The 21,738-nt window shown below is 39.8% G+C and overlaps 1 protein-coding gene across 5 annotated transcripts in view; it reads left to right on the top strand.

Annotated features, from left to right (window-relative positions):
• The window catches only part of NCOA7 (nuclear receptor coactivator 7), a 161,615-nt gene that overhangs the window by 100,520 nt on the left and 39,357 nt on the right, over nt 1–21,738 (top strand). For 4 of the 5 annotated variants that reach the window (XM_019967114.2, XM_070795832.1, XM_019967113.2 and 1 more), the window contains 7 exons: nt 1,792–1,871; nt 6,758–6,865; nt 11,160–11,273; nt 11,817–11,942; nt 13,973–14,157; nt 18,180–19,213; nt 20,515–20,683. In XM_019967114.2, the coding sequence (XP_019822673.2) occupies nt 1,792–1,871; nt 6,758–6,865; nt 11,160–11,273; nt 11,817–11,942; nt 13,973–14,157; nt 18,180–19,213; nt 20,515–20,683 (1,816 nt within the window). The remainder of the gene's footprint in view (nt 1–1,791; nt 1,872–6,757; nt 6,866–11,159; nt 11,274–11,816; nt 11,943–13,972; nt 14,158–18,179; nt 19,214–20,514; nt 20,684–21,738) is intronic. The other variant, XM_019967116.2, reaches the window with a different exon arrangement.

The following is a 21,738-nucleotide window of genomic DNA, read 5'->3' as shown; positions in this document are numbered from 1 at the left end:
TCCCTCAGCCATCCCAGAAGAAGTCAGAAATAGAGATGGAATTTCTTGGAAAGATCTGTAAATGAGCCTTTTGTCTAATAGACAGGAGACCCTCCAAGTTCTTGAATGTTATACCAGCAGGAACATTGCCACCTTGGACTAAGGGGAACGGAAAGAAGATAAAATGAAATAAGACTGATCGACTCCTCAAATTCTATAAACAGAGAACTGAAAGAAGATGAAATAAGACTGATCAACTCCCCAAATTCTATAGGCAAGGAACAGGTTGATAAAACTGTTCAACCGCAGGGACTTCCCTGGTGGTCCAGTGGCTAAGACTCCACGCTCCCAATGCTGGGGACCCAGGTCAGGGAACTAGATCCCACGTGTCACAACTAAGACCAGGTACAGCCACACAAATAAATAAAAGTATATTTTTAAAAAATGTGTACAGTTTTGTGTGCAGCTGTTTTTAGTATACATAATGGTACCACTCTGTACATACCATTCTGTTTCTCTCTAAACATGTTTTGGTGTATGCTTCTGGTGTGTTATGCCCTGGGATACTAGGCAGTACTTAGATATGTTTTGCTTACCCTCCTGCTCCCCACTGCCACAGATAACTCTGTTCTATGCACCCTCCAGCAGGTCACTCACTTTCTGATATCTCCTGGGAGAAGATATGTATCTGTGGGTCAGTTTGCTGAGTCGTACTGGTGGCTCAGTGGTAATGAATCCACCTGCCAATGCAGGAGATGTGGGTTTGATCCCTGGGTCAGGAAGATCCCCTGGAGAAGGAAATGGCAACCCACTCCAGTATTCTCGCTTGGAAAATCCCATGGACAGAGGAACCCGGCGGGCTCCAGTCTGTGGGGTAACAAAGAGTCAGACACGACTTAATGACTAAACAACAGCAGCAGGCTGTATATAATTTGCTGGAATGGCTGTACCAGTTTACATTCCTTGTAGCAGCTTGCATCTTTCCCAACCCTAGAATTATCCAGCTTTCTGATTTTTGCCATGCTAATAGCTTTAAATGATAGCTCATCTTAATTTGCATTTTTCTGATCTCATACAAGTTAGAACATCTTTTCATAGTTCAATCTTGTGCTTTTTGTCACTTAAATGTATATCCACTGATATATGTCTCTCTGGTTTTCAGTGTCCAGATTGTTTATATTAAGAGATATTTTGTCATAGCAACTAGGTTGAATCATTTGTAGCTGCCAAACTACTAGGTTGACTGGTTTTGGCCTCTAAAAGCAGCTTGATCTGTGGTCCAGATTAATGTGTTGTTGAACACAGAGGTCTTTCCAAGTTTTCACTATGATAAATGATACTGCAGTAACCATATGCTGTGCCTAGCATTTTCCTTGTTTTGAATTTTTCCTTAGGATAAGTAAGGGAAAAATTACTGAGTTGTGGACATTTTTATGGCTGTTGTTACATATTGACAAATCACTTTCTAAAAGGGCTGTGCTGATTTACGTTGTATACCACTTGTATCACCATACTAGTTAACGTCCTCATTATACAGTGTTGCGTAAACAAATACTTGGTTAACTGTAAGGCGCAACCTCATTGTTGTTTGTACTATTTAACTGCAGTTAGCATTAATCATTTATTCAAGTATACATTGATGACCAATCTGTTTTTATGAGTTTGGTCTATTTGTGCCTTCAGCCCATTTTTCTTTTAGTGTCTTTTTATTTTTTCAAAGTCATTTTGAGAATGGGTTTTAATATACTGTAAATAACCCTATCCTCAATTCCTGAAAATCAAATCATTCACTTATATCATTTTATTCCTCAGATGACAATCCAAACAAAACACATGATAAAAAAGAGAAGAAGATGGTGGTTCAGAAGCCCCATGGTACTATGGAATACACTGTAAGTATAAACAGGTAGTACCGTTTGTTAATACCGCTAGATTTACATAATGTTTCTCCCTGACACATCCCGCCCCTTAGCTGCCTTCCTCTTCTGTAGCCATTAAATAGCAAAGCTTCTTAAGACCTCAGTCATTTCTCCTTTGTGTAATTTTTCCCTGAATAAACCTATTACTTGAATTACCTTTGATATGCCTTCTGCTGCTGCTAAGTCACTTCAGTCGTGTCGGACTCTGTGCAACCCCATAGACAGCAACTCACCAGGCTCCCCCTTCCCTGGGATTCTCCAGGCAAGAACACTGGAGTGGGTTGCCATTTCCTGCTCCAATGCATGAAAGTGAAAAGTGAAAGTGAAGTCGCTCAGTCGTGTCCGACCCTTAGCATGGTCTGCAGCCTTCCAGGCTCCTGGGATTTTCCAGGCAAGAGTACTGGAGTGGGGTGCCATTGCCTTCTCCTTTGATAGACCAATGATGAGTAATTTTAGGTCTCCTTCTTAGACATGCTTTCTGACTTCCCAAACCATACGTTCAGTTGTCTACTCAACAGAGTCACTTAGACCTTCAGGCTTGGCCTGTTTTCAAGAAGCAGTGACTCCATCATCCATACATTTCTACAAACCAGAACCTCAGCCTGAACATCATCTTCCTATCACTCTCCATATTCATTCTTCCTTTCTGTGACCATCCTGCAACTCGAGGGCAGATCCCTTCATTTGACCGTCTCATAGGATTGTGTTCTTTTGCATAATCTTTATCAGTTTAACAGTGTTGATCCACTAGTGTAATTGTTATGTTTCAATGTCTGTCTTGTGCCTTAATTCATATACCCATGGAGACAGACCAGATTCCATTTTGGTTGCCATTCTAATTCTTGCAGGGTATTAGACCTCCATATGGTTGAATCAGCAGACGAATGACACAGTGCATGTGTCCATGACTGCACCTCCCCATTATGTACTCATCTCTCCCATCACACCATGAGTTTCTGGAGGCCAGCAGCTGTGCATGCTTATCCCAGGCCTGGCACGAAGTGGGCACTGTTATAGATCTGTTTTTATTACTTTGAACTGGCATTGCTGAGGAGTGATCTCTGATTTCTAGAAAGAAATTAACCGCTGTTGCCCCTGCCCCTGTGTTTTCCTCGTGTGTATTTATTTTCTACTCATTATTTGTGTGCAATGCCTGGCTCTCTATATAAGGCAAGGAGCAAGGCCTGTCCCTCCCTGGCATTTCTTCTAGAATGATGAATCTTCTCCAAGCTTCTGTAGCATCACATTTGACAGGTTGTTGCTGAACCATGGAAAGATGCCGGGATTCTTGGCCTCCGGAGAAGAAGAATTCAATCCGGGGCCAGAGACAAGGTTTAATAAAACTTTAAGTTTTACTAAAGTATAAAGGAGATAGAGAAAGCTTCTGACATAGAGATCAGAAGGAGGCAGAAAGAATACCCCCCTGCTAGTCTTTAGCTGGATGTTATATAGCTACTGCTGCTGTTGCTGCTGCTAAGTCACTTCAGTCGTGTCTGACTCTGTGCGACCCCATAGACGGCAGCCCATAGCTACTAGCAGTCTGCTAATTGAAGGAAGGAAATGTCTCAAAACTCAGAGAGTGGCACCAGGCCCCTCACCCACAAGATGCATTTTGAGATAATCTTGGCACCAGGTGAGTCATCCCGGGCCATAAAGTGATTGACATGAATCTTGAAGAGAGGCAGAGTCCCATACAAATACAGAATTCCAATAACATAGATTAAGAGAACAATGTATGAGTATAACATACTGGTTTGTCAAGTCAGTTCTGAGCCTTTAGGCGAACTGACTTGAAGACAGTCTGGGGTAAATACATAGTACATTAACAGAGCTTAAGACAAACATTTCCATTAGGAAAATGCATTGGTTAACTCAAGGTTTGAGAAAAGTTAAGTTCAGGTGGAACCAGGTGTCATTATGGCAACACAGTATTTTAAGAGTAACCGCTTTTTAAATTTGTATAGAGAAGGGAAAAAAATATATATCACTAGTTTGTTTCCTCCTGCTGCTTAAGAGAGAGAGAAAAAATGTCTGACACTTGCAGCCTATTTCCTCCATCTGGAGACCCCTAGCCTTCCTGCCTGTTACCCTCTCACACTGAAGGCCCTGGCACTGGCATTTCATGCTCAGTGCTCTGTGAACAGCTTTCTAGGCATCTTTCTATGGTTTATAGGCCTGGGCCTTTCCAGGAAGGATTTGGGGGTGACTATATATGTCCCATTACCACTGGCTACAATATGTTGTTGATCCCCATAACACCTAGCACCATGCCTTTACCTCCTGCAAGATCTTGGGAAAGTGTTGGATTGTTTATCACTAATAACATCATTAATTCTAAAGCCTTGTGTGTATCCTACAGTGTGACTCACAAGCACCTCCAAGGAGATGAGGAGTAGCCTTTGCTAGGAGGTGCTTCACACAGGGTGTACTGAATGATGCAGTGAGCATAAAATATCAACCCCAAATTAATTGCCATATAAACAGGCAATCGAATTAGTAATGCAGATCTGTCCACCTGATTGATTTATGTTATGGAGATTAGTTGGCCAGTTATTTTGTATACGTCTCATTATTAAAAACTTTGTGTTTAGAGAACCATGACCAGAGCCACTTACACAATTGCTTGCATTGTTCCAGTGCTGTGGATGTCAAGTGTTCTGTTTAGTTTCAAACATTTAATGATATAAGTATCCCTCCCAGGTTCTGTTAGTTGGCTCTGTATATATGTTTTATCCTTGTGCAATACCTGCAGATTGCTAAAATTTTCCTCCTTCCTGGAAGCCCCTATGCATAGTATCCTCAAGTTTTTGTGTAAAAATGTGAAGCCAGTTTATTGATCACTTGTCATATGTATCTCCATTTGAATGAAGAAACCGAGGAACAGAGAAGTTAAGCAAGTGACTCAAGGTCACACAGCTGGCAAGTGGCAGATTTGGAATTCAGGTCCAACAGTTTGACTCAGTCCGTCTATATTATCAATCTGTGTCTTCTACTGACTCTAAACCTTGAAAAACCAGGGATTTGAATATATTATGTAAATATGTACTACTTGAAAAAATATTTTAAAACTTTTTTGTTAACCTTTAGTACTGATGATTTTGCTCAGGGTAAGGTAGGAGCATCTGTTAAGTTTTCAGTAACTTTAAAAAAATTATGTATGATATCATGTATGAAACGAGATGCCAGTCCAGGTTTGATACATGATACTGGATGCTTGGGGCTAGTGCACTGGGATGACCCAGAGGGATGGTATGGGGAGGGAGGAGGGAGGAGGGTTCAGGATGGGGAACACATGTATACCTGTGGTGGATTCATTTTGATATTTGGCAAAACTAATACAATTATGTAAAGTTAAAAAAAATTATGTATTTCTATCTTGTTCTAGAAATGTTTGAGGTAGTTTTAGTGTAATCTGTAACTATGAACTTGGTTATAGTTCTGGGACAGTTATAGAACTGGGACAAGTGCATCTAGTCGGTGGGCTTTTGATAGGAGGGCAGTGAGTGGTAAGTGGAACTCTACATCTGTCTCATTTCACTTGCTTACAAACTCCTTCAGCCACCTCAAATCTCCGCCTGTCATTCAAGGCCCACCTGGCGGAGCCCGTTGTGCTAACAGAGGTAGCCCCCAGTGTTGACCAGGGCTGTAGTTGGGAGCATCTCAGTGACAGTTGCCAGAGGGACGTCCTGCTAACAAGTTCCATCCGGTGACCCTGGACAAGGAGGCTGTCCTCGGATACCGACCTGACCAGAGGCGGCAGACTTCTTTTTGGGTGGAGCTTTTCCGCTGAGCTTTCACACCTTTTCTTTTTAAATAATTTTATTTATTTATAGCTGTGCTGGGTCTTCGTTGACACTGGGGCCTTCTCTAGTTGCGGCAGGCGGAGGGCTACTCTCTAGATGGCGGTGTCGGGGCTTCTCACCGCAGTGGCTTCTCACCGCAGTGGCTTCTCTTGTGGAACACAGGCTCGGGGGCGTCTGGCTTTCAGTAATTGCAGGGCATGGGTTCCGTAGTTGCGACTCCCAGACTCTAGGTCATAGGCTCCATTGTGGCACGAGGGCTTAGTTGCTCCACAGAATGTGGGGTCTTCCCAGATCAGGGATCAAACCTGTGTCTCCTCCATTGGCAGGTGGGTTCTTTACCGTAGAGCCACCAGGGAAGTCCAGTTTCACATCTGCTTACAGCCCTTTTTATTCCTATTCCCCCTCTATTAGAGAAGGACAGAGATATGAACAGCTGAGACATATCCCAAATTTTATAGATTTAAAGAATAGCACTAATTTGGCTGACTGTGGGAAATTGTCATGTTAATGTCAGTGAACAATTTTTGGTAGCTGATCTGAGTCCTTTTAGATTTCCATGCCTTTCACTGTATTCACTCATCAAATATTTAAATGCCTTCTAAGTGTCAGGCACTGTGGGGAAAATGGTATTTTAACAGGCCACAATCCAGGAGCCTAAAGTACAGTAAAGAGACAGGCAAATCGACAGAAAAATGCAAAGAGAGAAACTGGCTCCATTTCCCCTATGAGTAGTAGTATGTGTAATATTTCTTTTCTTCTTAGCTTTATATTATACTTCATAGACCCTCTACTCCACACACCTAAGTTGTGCCAGAGTAAGTTTAGAAATCTATTAGTGGACAGTGAAATTTGCAAATAAGGGAACCCAGAAATGAATAATACTTAGACTTTTTTGTTAAGAGTTGAGAATGTATTTGCTTTTTTCATAATATATTTGGATGTATGTGTTACTTTTTTATGGACTCATATCAAAAATAGATTAATGTGACTATCAAGAGAAAGGTTTTGTCTGTCTTTTGCTTTGTGTATTGAATCTTGTTTGTTTGATTATTCTAGGCTGGAAGCCAGGACACCCTAAACTCCATAGCACTGAAATTTAACATCACTCCCAATAAATTAGTGGAACTGAATAAGCTTTTCACGCATACTATTGTTCCAGGCCAGGTAATGATTTTCTTATTGAATTTTCCTTTAGAAACGTTTTACTTTTAGAAATTTATTTTTGCCGCCATTTTTAATGACTTGCTCTTAGTGTCTCAGGACTGTCATCATTGTTATTGTGTCTTGGTTCAGTCTCTTAGATCCGAGACTTCTGAAAGCATCCTGATGCTTATGAACTGTTCAGAGATAAATGCTTTGCAAATGATTAACACAGTTGATTTAACTGTCCTTTGTGTTAATAGATGTTTCCATCAAGAAAAGTTAAATTAATGTAACTTTTTTCCCTGTAGAATTTTATACAGATATTCTTCAAATGTTTAATTTAGAATTGCAAGTGTCAGTTTAGTCCACTCATGGGGTATATAATAGCCATCGTTTTATTTTAAATTAGGCAAAATTTTTGTCATTTTGTCCTTCATGTGATACCATGACAAAAGTAATCAATCTGGCCAAAGGTGGAGACATTCAGCAGGATTAAGAAAAGGCCACAGACACATGAAAAGACTCTCATCATTCCTAATTGTTAAAGAAATGCAAATAAAACTACAATGATGTATTACTTCACACTGGTCAGAATGGTAGCCATCAAAAAATTTACAAATAAATAAATTTTAGTGGCATTGAGTTATTTCACGGTGGATGCTGCTACGTCTAAGAATAACTTCACTCAGGCAATGGTAGTATTCTTTGCATTTATTTCAAGGGCAGCAAACGAAGTCACCAGGCTATAAATTGGCCAGTTTGTACTATCATGCTTTTTGTATTTATGTCCCTGTCATAAATGAGAGAAATTAGTATACTGCCAGTACCAGGTAATTGAGGGCAAATATGAATTAAAATTTTTCAAAAATTAATACATTTTTATCTCTGCAAAATTAATAGATTTTAGTCATTTTTATTGGGTTTCTTATAGTCTGGGATATTGCTGAATAATCTGTTAACTGACCCGTAGCAGAGAACCTACGCATATCTTTACTAATTCAAGCTGTAGCCACTGGAACTTACTAAGATAATTTAGGGTGATTCTTTATTCTTTTACTAAGTCCATGAACAAAATAGTTTATTGGTACTGGATTAAGGTCCACTACTAATAGGAGATATAGGAACTGTCTTAATATGCCCTGTTGTTGTCATTCAGTTGCTCAATCATGTCCAACTCTGTGACCCCATGGACTGTAGCACGCCAGGCTCCTCTGTCCTCTGCTATCTCCTGGAGTTTGCTCAAATTCATGTCCATTGAGTTGGTGATGCTATCTAATCATCTCATCTAACCATTTTAATATGCCTCCTTAAGGATAATAATACAAAAATAGGTGCCCCAAAGGTTCATTTCCTTTGACCCTTTAATAGCTATTAAACTTGGGCAAGTCACTTCCTTTTTGACTTTGATTTCATCTCTGAAATGAGGGGTAGGGCTACATTTACTCAGATGGTCCTTCTTGCCTTTACTATGCTGTGTAGCCCTCATATAGCTAAACATTTATGTGCTGTTGGTTGTCCCAAGATCTGGCTGTGCCATGATTTTTCTGGCAAAGATGAGGAATTAAGAAGAATGATCCAGACTCACTTCCACGTTGAAGGAGGACGTATAGTGACTGGGCTTGTCCAAGTTGACGCTGTCACTTCTATCTACAGTACAATGGGCTATTTAAGCATAGGAATGATCTCTTTGATTTGACATTTAGAATGTCAGGCAATAGAATCTCAACCTATGTTGCCTAACACTTGTCAAGAGCTCAGGTGCAAAAAGAAAATATTAATGGAGAATTGACATCTGTTTGGAAGAAATCTGTTTCTGTCCTAGCCCAGAAACATACAATAAATAAGAGCTGTATACTAAGACCATGTAATCTTAGCCTTCTGTAAATTACTTTCACAAAACTCTAACCTTTTGACATTTGCCACCGACCCATTTTGACATTGTTACAAAGAACAGTCCTTCAAAACTGGTTATTGCATTTACTGTCAATGTGTCATTAGGACAAAGAGTTCACTGTGAGACACTTTTTTTTTTTTTTTTTTTTTAATGAGGGTTCATGGGAGACTACTTGTACTAGTAAGAAACTGGTTTGTTTTTATTTTATGGACAGTGAATTCTGTTGATTCATGATGTCTATATCTTTCCATTGGTTATTTGGAAACTTATACCAAATCTAATGGCCCACTTCTTAATGAACGGTAATTTCGGAGCTCATATTTTCAGTATTATCAGTCCTCATCTTATTTCTCTTTGACGATGTTTTTTCCACCTTATCTTAAGGTGTGTTTTGTTCTTGGCTCACTTTTTTTCTGGACTGAAGAGAGATTTAAAATAACTAAAGTTAAAATTTGTCTATGACAAACCTAGACAGTGTGCTGGAAAGCAGAGATATTACTCTGCCGACAAAGATTCATATAGTCAAAGCTATGGTCTTCCCTGTGGTCACATATGATTGCGAGAGCTGGACCATAAAGAAGGCAGAAGCCAAATTGATGCCTTGAAATTGTGGTGCTGTTGAAGACTCCTGAGAGTCCCTTGGGCCACAAAGAGATCAAACCAGTCAACCTTAAGGGAAATCAACCCTGAATACTTGTTGGAAGGACTGATGCTGAAGCTCCAGTCTGATGTGAACAGCCAACTCATTGGAAAAGTCCCTGATGCTGGAAAAGATTGAGGGCAGAAGGAGAAGAGGGCGTCAGAGGTGAGATGGCTGGATGGCATCACTGATGCAGTGGACATGAACTTGGGCAAGCTTCAGGACATGGTGAAGCACAGGGAGTTCTGGCATGCTGCAGTCCACGGGGTTGCAAAGAGTTGGACATGACTGGGCTACTGAACAACAATGTTAAAATAGAGATATGCAAAAGAATGATTTGAGTGAGCCCAGACTCTTGCATCTTCCCATACAAGAAAAGTGCTAAATTCCTTAACTTGGGATATCTGGTTTTCTTTAGCAGTAATCTATTGATGTTCAAACTACCTGCCCTTTTTTGTAAAACTCCTGTATAACCTGGCTCCTCCCCTTGCTTCCTCAGAGCAGTTCTCTCAGGGTTACTTGAGATGCTGTCTCCTGGGCTTAAGTCCTAAAAATTCCCACTGAATAAAACATAACTCTCAGAAATAAATAAGTAAATAAAATAGAGATATGACTAGAATATGGGGCAGAGTGTTCAGTAACAATATTGAACAGTTGTTACATGATTAGCTGTGAATTATGGTAGCTCAGATGGTAAAGAATCTGCCTGCAATGCAGGAGACCCTGGTTCCGTCCCTGGGTTAGGAAGATCCCCTGGAGAAGGGAATGGCAACCCACTCTAGTATTCTCACTTGGAGAATCCCATGGACACACCATGGGGTCGAAAAGAGTTGGACATGACTGAATGACTAACACTTTCACTTTCACAGGTTTTGTAGCATTAGAGGTCATTTTAAAATAGTATTTGATATAATGCAAGAATGTAGCATGTGTTGTTAAAAGAGTGTTGAATAACAGAATCATAATAGCATTTCGGGGACCAGAATATCTTGCAGAAGAAAGCAGTTTAGTGCAGTATGGGCTCAGTGGCTCAGTTGTGTCTGATTCTTTGTGGCTCCATCGACTGTGGCCCGCCAGGCTCCTCTGTCCATGGAATTCTCCAGGCAAGAATACTGGAGTGGGATGCCATTTCCTCTTCCAGGGGATCTTCCTGACTCAAGGATCGAACCTGCATCTTTTGTGTCTCCTGCATTGGCAGGTGGATTCTTTACCACCAGCAGCACCAAGTTAGGGGATTTTTAGATATCCCAAACAGTGATGGAAGAGAAGGTACTGAGATTATTGATGCTGCTGTGTATAGGTTTTTCATATAAGGACTTAATGCATTCGTACTCAGGGCCTGCTTGGAGTTAGGAAGCCTGGATATGTCCGGTTTCTTCCTGACACGGGTGCTACATTTAGAAGTATGCCATGCTACTCTCGCCTCTATTCCCTTGTACTATCGTACCCTGCCCTGGAAGGCTCTTCCCTCCCTGTCCAAATCCCCCGGTCCACGGCTTCACTTGGACCCGCCTGCTTCACGTAGCCTATGCAGAATATTCCCCCACCTTTCTCTCTTCTGTGAGCGCCTGCAGTATGTTCAACACCTTTTGCACTGCACACTTTCCTCTCTCTGAATATTATTGCATAGATTAGTCTGGGAGACCCCGAGTAAGTCAGAAGTTCAGTGCAAGCCAATGAGGTCTTCGTCCCACACCCAGCGTGATACTGTGTGGAGAGAAACTGCTCTGAGCGCTGCCCTGGTTCTTGGGACTCACCTAGCCTTTCTTTCCCATTCTCAGGTTCTCTTTGTGCCAGATGCCAACTTTCCCTCGAGTACCTTAAGGTTATCATCATCCAGCCCTGGTGCTACTGTCTCTCCTTCATCATCAGATGCAGAATATGATAAACTGCCTGTATGTATTTCACTCTTGCACTGAAGTGCATATTTATCAGCACCGGTTTTTGAATAATTATAGAAAATAACTCACGTTATTTTTCTCAGGAGTTCATCTGAAACTCCCCTCCCTCACTGAAGAGGTGGGGTTAAAATAATTTGTCATTAGTTGAGAAAAGAAACCAGTTCACATTTAAGGTCTCAAAGGCAGAAATGCATGTCTTGTTTATGTAGAAGTTAAACTCTCAGTGAGGCCGGTAGTTTATTTGTATCACTTTTACTCCTTTTTCTACAGAATTTGAATGAGTTCAATATGAATTCTTTCATTTAAGATATTTTCTAAAGACGTGATGGGGCATTTTTATAGGTTCATATATATATGCTTTAAAAATCTTAGTTTGACTTGGGTGATTATTTTTGAAGGATGGAAGACATTTACCTTTTATAAATACTCAAGTTTAATAAAAACAGGTTGCTTATAGGAAACTTAAATAACTGAATTCATATAAATAAATAATATTTTTTAAGTGTTTCTATTTGTGGAAATTTTTGCTTTCTAAAGGATGCTGACTTAGCAAGAAAGGCCTTAAAACCCATCGAGAGAGTCTTATCATCCACTTCGGAAGAGGATGAGCCAGGAGTGGTAAAATTTTTGAAAATGAATTGCCGGTACTTCACTGATGGAAAGGTATATGGTTATGCAGTTTGGTTTTTTTTCCCCTTAGAATCTGTGGAAAACTAAACCAGTTCCAAATTACCAAAGGTAGACTACTTAAAAATATCTTACCTGAAGTTTCAGCTGCAAGATTTCACAACTGTGTATTTGTTTTTTCCACTTGGATGCCTGGCATTTTACTTATTAAGGGAATAGTAACCATTGAGTGGACGTGTGATTCTTTGCAATCTTGGGTTTATCACTTATATTTAGTTCTTAGCCCGTAAAGTTTTAGGGAGACAGTATAGAATGTGTTTTAACAGCAAATGCTAGAGTCAGAGTCGCTGAACTTAAATTACAGCTCTTTGCCACTAGCTCTGAGACCATGGGCAAAATACTTACACTTCCTAAGTTTCCATTTTCCTCGTATGAAGTAAGAATAAAGTCGTGTCTGACTCTGTGCGACCCCATAGACGGCAGCCCACCAGGCTCCCCCGTCCCTGGGATTCTCCAGGCAAGAGCACTGGAGTGGGTTGCCATTTCCTTCTCCAATGCATGAAAGTGAAAAGTGAAAGTGAAGTCACTCAGTTGTGTCCGACTCTTAGCCACCCCAAGGACTGCAGCCCACCAGGCTCCTCCGTCCATGGGATTTTCCAGGCAAGAGTACTGGAGTAGGGTGCCATTGCCTTCTCCAACTAAAAGATAATCCATGATAACCAACAGGGACGTACCGTGTAGCACATGAAACTCTAGAGCTCAGTGTTATGTGGCAGCCTGGATGGGAGGTTTGGGGGAGAATGAATACATGCATGTGTGTGGCTGAGTCCCTTTGCTCTTCACCTGAAACTCTCACAACATTGTTTGTTGATTGGTTATACCCCAGTGCAAAATAAAACATTTTAAAAAATAATTTAAAACAAAAAAAGATGATTCATTTAAGGAGCTTAGCACTTGACTTGGAAAATGCTAAGTTATCAACTTGTTTGCCACTAGAGATGCTAGTATGAAAATGTCTGTTATATAATTTTTTTAGTTTTTTGCTTGTTGGTGTTTTGTATAAAAAACAAACCTACTTTTAGTGAGCCTCTGAAGAAGGGGTAATGTTGATATAAAGCGAATTCCTTGCTCATAGGAATGCTAGGTTCCAGTGGTAGAAAAAACTTTTGCAACCAAGAATAAGTAATGTCTGAAAGGCAAAACTTTTTGCTGTGGTGATCACTAAACTCATTAAGAGTATCAAAATAAATAATTTACCTAAAGGGAGTCGTTTGTATCCTATTGTGCCTGGTAGACAATATCCCCATGGTCAACATGGTCTACCATGTAAACCGACAAAGTTTCAGACAAGTTCCCACCATGCTACTGTTTTTTTGCTTTCTTTTTTTTTCTTTTAGGCCACACCACATGGCTTGTGGGATCTTAGTTCCCCAAGCACGAATTGAACCCAGGCCCTCAGCAGCTAAAGTACTAGGTCCTAACCACTGGAACGCCAGGGAATTCCCAACTGTTCTTTGCTTTCAGTTTCCATAGTTTGAATATATTCACTTCTGTTTATAAAAATTTCATATTCCTATTTGCTGAATGTGGGCTTTCTGAGCATCTTAGATCAAAATGTTAGGGGTGTTCTTTGACACTGAGACTGAGATAGCTACCCCCAGAGAACAGTACCATGCACTTGCTGCAGACGTGAATACATGCTGAGTGAATTGTAAAGTCCACAGTTCTCAATCAGGAAACCACCTGGGACAGCCCTTCTCATTTTACCAACAGGGAACTGGGGCATCTGAGACATACATGTGAAACCCAAGATCCCCGTACTATTGAGCAGCCATGCTCGAACCAGCCTCAGCTGATGGCCACAGCGAGGTGTGTCTGTTTCTCTGACTCAGCACTCCGTACCCAACAATGCAATTTCTTCAGCCTGTTTTTCCAGTAGAAAGGTTGCAATTGTCCTGTAAGATACCGGGGTTCACGAAGTCAATGGGATGGCAACATGAGTTCACTAAAGCTGCTATGCTGATTGCATCTCGCCCGTAGCGACTCTGTTCTGTCTTTTTCCTCAGGGTGTGGTCGGAGGCGTCATGATTGTCACTCCTAACAACATCATGTTCGACCCTCACAAGTCCGATCCCCTGGTCATTGAAAATGGGTGTGAGGAATACGGCCTCATCTGCCCCATGGAAGAGGTTGTTTCCATCGCCCTCTACAATGATATCTCCCACATGAAGATCAAAGATGCCTTGCCATCGTAAGACACCTTTCTTTGTTTACCAGCCAAAGGAGTATTGGGAGAATTAAATGCAGTTAAAAAGTGAGGGCATTGGTGGGAGAGACTGTGTAGAGGTGAGTTTGAAGGTAGAATATTTGTGTATTAAATTTTTAAAAAATAGAAAAAAGAGAAAATGGAAATGATAAAGTCAATAATAAGGAAGAGTAGAACATTCACAAATGAGAAAATTTAAAAAACCAGCATGTAAGAATGCTGTTTCTTTGGCTTATTTTCCTGAATGCATGTTCTTAATTTATGGAAGAATAGGTGAAGTTTCTCTGAAAGAATTTGTCTATCAAGAGTTAATCAGGATTTTCTATTTGGTTTAATTGGTAAGCAGAGTTATATTCTTCTTCTGCTTGTGTCTTTCCTTAATCCTTTGTGGAGAGAGATTTGAGTGGACGGTGGAGAGGCAGTGCCCTGTAGGCAGACTGCCGTAAGTGTTGTGAAAGAGAATAATAGTAGTTTATTTTGTCTCTGAAGTGTAGGTGGATATTGCTTTAGTTCTGATTACTTTTGTCTTCTAAAACTGAGTTTTTTGATTGAAAAAAAAGAAGCTCCCCATGAAGAAACAGCTTAAGAAAACTCAGAATTTATTCACTTGTAGAGCTAATCTGATTCCTTATCATTTTGTCAGTGTGCCTAATTCTGTATACTGTGTATGTGTTAGCAGTATAAACATCTTTAGAAGGTCTCAGTGATAGGAAGCAAGAGACAGAGCAGTGGGTTCAACAGTGGAAAGGGAAACCAGCCCCTTGGACTCATAAAAAGAATGAAAGGAAACTAGGGAACTAACCCAGAAACAGAGTCTCTAGGGGTCTATGCCAGCAGGCTCCCCTGGGCTTCTGCAGTCCTTAGCATCTGATTTGCCAGACCCTGCAGTGGCCTAGTCACTGAAGGAACCATGGAAGCATGGCCACTGGGGTCTCTCTGAGTCCTGGCAGAAGTGTCTAAGTGGGAGGTTTTAGGAGGCAGTACAGCAGGCCAGGCAGTTGTGCATGACAGTGCCTGGGTTTTCTGCCACTCTGTGGCTCCACGACCTTCCTGAGTAACTCAATCTTGAGCCTCAGTTTTCTCATCTGTAAAATGGAATTAATAGTATTTTTTAGCCTGCAGAGCTGTTACAAGAACTAAAAGGGTTGATATACCAAAACTCTTAGAAAACAGCCTGGTGCCTATGTATAGGTTGTTTATTTGAACCTTCCGTGCATGTCTGAAACTCTTCATTATTCTGTGGGAATCTTCTATTCGTGCAGATTGAGGGTTCTAATACATCTTAGTGTATGCCTCTTGTGTGGCTGGGATATGTTGACGAGTGGGTCACAGCCACTGTCTCGCCATCTGCTGGGTACAACAGGCAGACAAGAGTGGTACCTGAGCAGCACTGTAGACATAGACGTGAACACAGCATTCCATGAGAACCGTGTGAGGGAGTGTCCAGCCATCTTGGAATCTTTCAATGAGGAAGAGGAAAGGGAGTGAAAGAGTTAGTTTTGAAAAGAAAGAATGAACATGGTGATGAGAGGAAAGAAGACAAACACAGGTAAAGAAACAGTTAAGTTTGGAAGTGGATGGCCAGGCAGTTAGGGGCATTTCCTGCCCAGGGATGGCTTCTAATGGAGCAATTCTATTGCACATCTTCAGGGAAGGATGTTAAGTGTTCCTTTAGTAATAGGGAAGATATACCCTTACAGAAAGATTTCTCTCAATGTGAGATTGTGTTTCATGGTCCAAGGCTAATGCTGAAGCTGGGGAGAGAGGGAGGAGTTGAGAATTGGCTCCTAGTGTGCTGAAATTATTTTGGAGTTGTATAGTGATTGTTCCTGTGGATGCAGGGATCTAAAGACGTTTTTAGTCTAATGAAGAATATGTGCATCAATGAGCAAAATAGAATGAGGTAGTAGAATCAGTGCCAAATGAATTTGGTACTGACCTCAGAATTCCATCAACTGTTGAAAAGTTTAAATTTCATTATTTAAAGTTGTATGTTAAAACAAGAAGTGCAGATTATCTGGTTGCCACGTGAAAATAGTTATTATTTATTTTTATTATTACAAAATTTTTTTATTGGAAGATAATAAAAGTGTGTGTGTTTAAAACCTCTCGATCTTCACCTTCAGGCCTTATATACTTTGTGCAAGACATTTTGTAGCTCCAGCTGCCATGGAGACTAGGAAGGGAACAACTGAAGGGATTATTGGTCATCATTAGGCCCCTGGTTGAGTCTAGAAAACATTAATCAACAGCAGAGCCAGTTGACATCACTGTTTACGTTGCCTCAGAAGAGCTTGGCAGCTGCAATACAAAAAAAAAAAAAAAAAAAAAGGCAAAACAAACAAAACAGATGGCTAAATTAATCCTGGCTTGGATTAGGTAGAACAAGAAGGGAGGGGTAGATGAGAAGGTAATAGAGAAGGCTGATTAGAGTGCAGTTGTATGCTTTCTTTGTGGAGGTCAAGCTAGCCAGGGAAGTAAGAGATGAGGAAGAGACTTAAGTGTTCATTGGAAGATGATTTTGCTTATCAATTTGCTTATTAAGTATGTGAAAAGCTGGGCTTCTTTGTTACAGAACTGACTTTGGTCTTTAATATGCCAAATTATATTTGGGGTCTGAAAATGGAAATTATGCTACATTATACTTGAGTCTAGGATTGAAGCATCTGTAACATCTCTTGAGATGCTCATGGTGAGCAGAACGTTTTTGTGTCTGCAGGCTTCTTCCAAACAGAGATACTGTCACAATTGTCTTTTAGCATATATGGTGTGTAGGGGCTCAGAAAATGATTATTGAATTGAAATGAATTATGAATTAGAGGCCTCTTAAAGCATTTGTCAGAGCCTAACAGTTACATAGGCTTTTATTTTATATTGGAAAAAAACCTGGATGCTCCATGCAAGTGATTTATTCAGTAACTTTGGGGAGACAGGCTTGTAACTTGAACTTCCTAGGACTTTACTGAGTATTGTCATAATTATTTCAAAGCCAGGATAATAAAGTATTACCTGAATATGATCTAGCCTTTTTAGAAAATTTATTTCTGAAATCCAAACATGTTATTTTTTAAAAGGGTTTTATATTTGTGCTCTAATCCATATCAACAGTAAGGTAAGTAAACTATGGAGAACTTTGGAGAACATGTTTAATCAATATTTTTTGTATAATCTAAATCTGGGTAATAAAGCATCTGTCACTAAGGAAAAATACTTGACCCTGTCCCAGGAAACTATGTTTCAGCTGATAAAACAGCTGCTTATTGCCATAAAGTAAAATGATAGTGTAATAAAATGAAAGAGATAAGAAATGTAAACCAATTGTTGTAAGAGCTCATTTGACTTATTTTCATAAAATTTTAAACTGTAAAATGGAGCTGGTGCTATATACCTGCAGTAATAGGGGAAATAATCCTCTTGTATCTCCTTTAGGAGTAGAAGGATGTCTCTTTTTGAAAGTGTTGGATCTTAAACCAGGAAACCAAAATTATGGTTCCATGTCAGTTACTTTATGAAGCAGTTAAATGAGTAGCCACTTGGTCAATGAGCCATTCAGAAGTAATGTAGTTGGTTTATGTACTATTTTATGAAAAAAGGAAAAGCCTTGAATGTCTAAGGAATTTTAGACATAGTACTAAAACATTCACTCTCCTTTGTCTTTCATGAAAATCAGAAACTTGATTTCATCATTAAAAATCTGGTGGGTGACATCTCCATGTTCATAAATGACCTCAAATACCATTCATTTGCTTCTAATAGGATATGCAAGCAACTCTCATGGTTCTTTATTTTGCCACTTTTTATGGTTGATTTTATTTTTCATTTTGAAGTCAATCTCTTGATTTTATTTCCTTGCTTTAAAGTCCTTTAAACATAAATTTAAGTTGTGGTATATTTATGTTTTGGTTTTTTGGTTGGATTTTGTTTTAGTTTTTTTTTTGCCTTTCATCCTTTTGCTTTGGGTTTTGTTTTTAACATTCCATGTGCACCCACCATTTTTCCCCCTGCAGTGACCTACCTCAGGATCTTTGTCCTCTGTACAGGCCTGGAGAATGGGAAGACCTGGCTTCAGAAAAGGATATCAACCCATTCAGTAAGTTCAAATCTCTCAACAAAGAAAAACGGCAGCAGATCGGAGAGAGAACCATCACTTCGGATTCCACATCGACAGGACCTTCAGAGAAGTCGACGGAATACATAGAAACAAAGCCCTCAGACAGCTCTGTGTCCGACAGGGTAAAGAAACTGGAATCCTCTGCAGAGGCAACCCAGCAATCTACCCCAGTAGCTAACGTCAGCAAGGAGCCTTCTGACACTGCGTTTGAATCTATAGCCAAAGAAAATTCTCTTTTAGGGGAAGATGATGACTTCGTTGACTTGGAAGAGCTTTCTTCTCAAACTAAAGGTGGAATGGACAAAAGAGACACCTCAAAGGAGTGCCTTTCTCTTGACCCAGAGGAACTAAGGAAGACTAAATCACGAGTAAGCAGTTCTACTACGGAAATTCAGTCAGCCCTGAACTTTTCGGGAACAGAGTGTGATGCTGAACTGAAGGGAGCCCTAGACTTAAAAACCTGTGAGAAACAAGATATAATGCCAGAGGTGGACAAGCAGTCTGGGTCCCCAGAAAGCCAGGTGGAAAACACGCTGAACATACATGAAGATCTAGATAAAGTCAAACTCATTGAATATTACCTTAATAAGAACAAAGAAGGGTCACAGTTACCTGATAACGTGCAGAAGGCAGAGCTAAGCGATGGCAAAAGTACTGAGCCAGTGGGCATAGACATTACCCTTAGTAGTTCTCTTCCCCAGACAGGTGATCCCCCGACTGAGGGCAAGGAAGAGCCAGATAAAACCTGGGTGAAAGCGAGAGCACCCCTTCCGTTGCAACTGAGCTCCTCTACAGAAGAAAGTATGAATAAAGAGTATCCACACTCCTCTTTGGAATCTACTCTGGACAACAGCTGCCAAGGTGCACAAATGGATAATAAATCTGAAATTCAGTTATGGCTATTAAAGAAAATTCAGGTACCCATTGAAGGTAAGCCATTTTTAATTTCTTTCTATTCTGTTCTATAGGCATATCTTGTTTTATTGTGCCTCACAGAAACTGCATTTTTTTTTTACAAATTGAAGACCTGTGGCAACCCCGCATCAAACAAGACCATTGGCGCCCTGTTTCCAACAGTATTTGTCTACTTTATGTCTCTGTTTCACATTTTGGTCATTCTTGCAATATTTCAGACTTTTTCATTATTATATTTGTGGTGATCTGTGATCAGTGATCTTAGATATTACCCCTGAAGGTTCAGATGGTGGTTAACAGTTTTTTTAGCAATAAAGGATTCTCTAATTACATTGTACTCTTTTTTTTAGATATAATGCTATTGCACACTTAATAGACTACAATATAATATAAACAACTTTTATAGGCACTGGGAAACCAAAAAAAAATTGTGTTACTCACTTGATTGTGATATTTGCTTTATCTTGATAGTCTGGGACCAAACCCACGATGTCTCCAAGGTATGCCTGTATAGTTGCCTTTCTAAAATTTGCACACGCAATAGCAAAAGTAGTACAGTTATTTGAGAACAATGTTTCCTCAATGGAGCATATCTTTATTGGTACACAGAAGGGTTTGAACTGCACAGGTCCACTTGTGTACAGATTTTTTTCCCAATAAATTTGAAATACAATATTGCACCATCAATAGTTGGTTGAATCTATGGAGGAGGGATATGGAGAGACAGCTCTAAAGTTATACGTGTGTTTTTAACTGCAAAAGTGTCAGCATCTCTAAACCCTGTGTTATTCAAGGGTCAATAGTAATTGGGAAGAATCAGCAATATATGGTATCTATTTTGAACATTGAACTATGACACAGAATTCTATAATGAAAGTAGTGTGCTTTTTTTTTTTTTTTAATCTTTCAAGGGACTTTTCCATTTTCACTTTGGTTTTTGAAGGTATTTCAGTTTTAAACTGAATGGCATTGTGGTATGATGTGGTCCTCAGTACCATTCATTGATATGTATTCTTTCGGGTTGTCACAAATCTCTACTCTTTGCTGTGGTGTTGGTTTTTATCCTTATTCCTAGTTTGTAGCATCTCATGTGATGTAGACCAACATGAAACATCCGGAACTTTCACCTTTTGTGCTTAAGAAGGTCTGAAAGATTTAGTTAGTCCTAACCTAACATGATCATGTTATATGATATTTATGCCATATGTTTTGACTTTCCACCACTAAGAGGGGACTGGAAATTCTTTGTAAGTTGAAATATTTCAGTATCACCAATATTATTAATAATGGAGTTTTTTTTTTCATGTGTGATTCAGATATACTTCCTTCAAAAGAAGAGAAAAGCAAAACTCCACCCATGTTTCTATGCATTAAAGTGGGAAAACCGATGAGGAAATCCTTTGCCACTCACACAACAGCCATGGTTCAGCAGTATGGCAAACGAAGAAAGCAACCGGAGTACTGGTTTGCGGTTCCTCGGGAGAGGTGCGTGTGGGCTAGAACAGGAAATCTGTTGGTCAGGTAGACTCTAATTGCATCTCAATTTTTAATTTAGTCTTGAAATTCTTGATTTTATTCTTGAATAAGAGATTTCTCTTCATGGTACATCTTAGAATTTCTAAAAGGATGTTATTTCAGTAGCTTTCAGCTAAAGGGTGCTTTCAATATAGCAAATTTGAAGTCATCTTCGGTCCTATGTGCAGAACCACTTTCAAAACTTTCTACCCAGCTGAATTTTAAATGAAGGAAGATTGAGGTATTTTCAGGTGCCAGTAAGTGGAAGTGCTATTCTGTTGGGAATAAAGGAATCTGATGGAGCAGAGCTAAACCCCAAGTGCTACCCAAAGGCATGATTTTAATTTTAAAGTGTCTGTTATTCTTGGGGGGGGGATTAAAGATTGCTTTCCCCTTATGAAATGTGACTGAAATCATCTGGGTGCGCTTGGGGGGCTACATAGACCTCTGAAGATATTTGTATTTTTTAATTGCCAAAGAAGTTTTATTGGTGATGTGACAGTCTAGGACAGCAGGGACAGTGGCATGGCATTCTTCAGCAGTGCGTCACTGAGCAATACATCTTTATAATAGAAATATTTAGGAAATGTTAGTTTTTAGAAAAGAAAATTTATTTTGTATGTGATAGAATAAAAATTTCTTCTCAGAGGCCTTGAAACTAGTCTTCAAAATTGTTAAACACACACGTTTTTCCTTTTCCTAACTAGTTATCAAGGCATGCTTTTTGGTTAACATACCTGCCAAGAATAAATACTCAGTGAGCTTCCTTAAGCATGAATGTTTATTTATTTAAATGAACTTGTTCCCAGATGTCTCAATATTGAAGAAGTAATTTCATTTTACTTTATTTTTTTGGCCATGCCACTCAGCTTGTGGAAACTTAGTTCCCAACCAGGGATTGAACCCAGTCCACGGCTGTGAAGGAGCCAAGTCTTAACCACTGGACCTCCAGGGAATTCCCAAGCATGATTTCTTAATAAAGCAAAATTAAAATCCAAACATAAGTACAACTTCTGGCTGATTAG

This window comes from Bos indicus, chromosome 9, assembly GCF_029378745.1.
Source record: "Bos indicus isolate NIAB-ARS_2022 breed Sahiwal x Tharparkar chromosome 9, NIAB-ARS_B.indTharparkar_mat_pri_1.0, whole genome shotgun sequence".
Taxonomy (NCBI): domain Eukaryota; kingdom Metazoa; phylum Chordata; class Mammalia; order Artiodactyla; family Bovidae; genus Bos; species Bos indicus.
The sequence above is the reverse complement of the archived record's forward strand: the minus strand, read 5'-3'. Positions and strand labels throughout refer to the sequence as shown.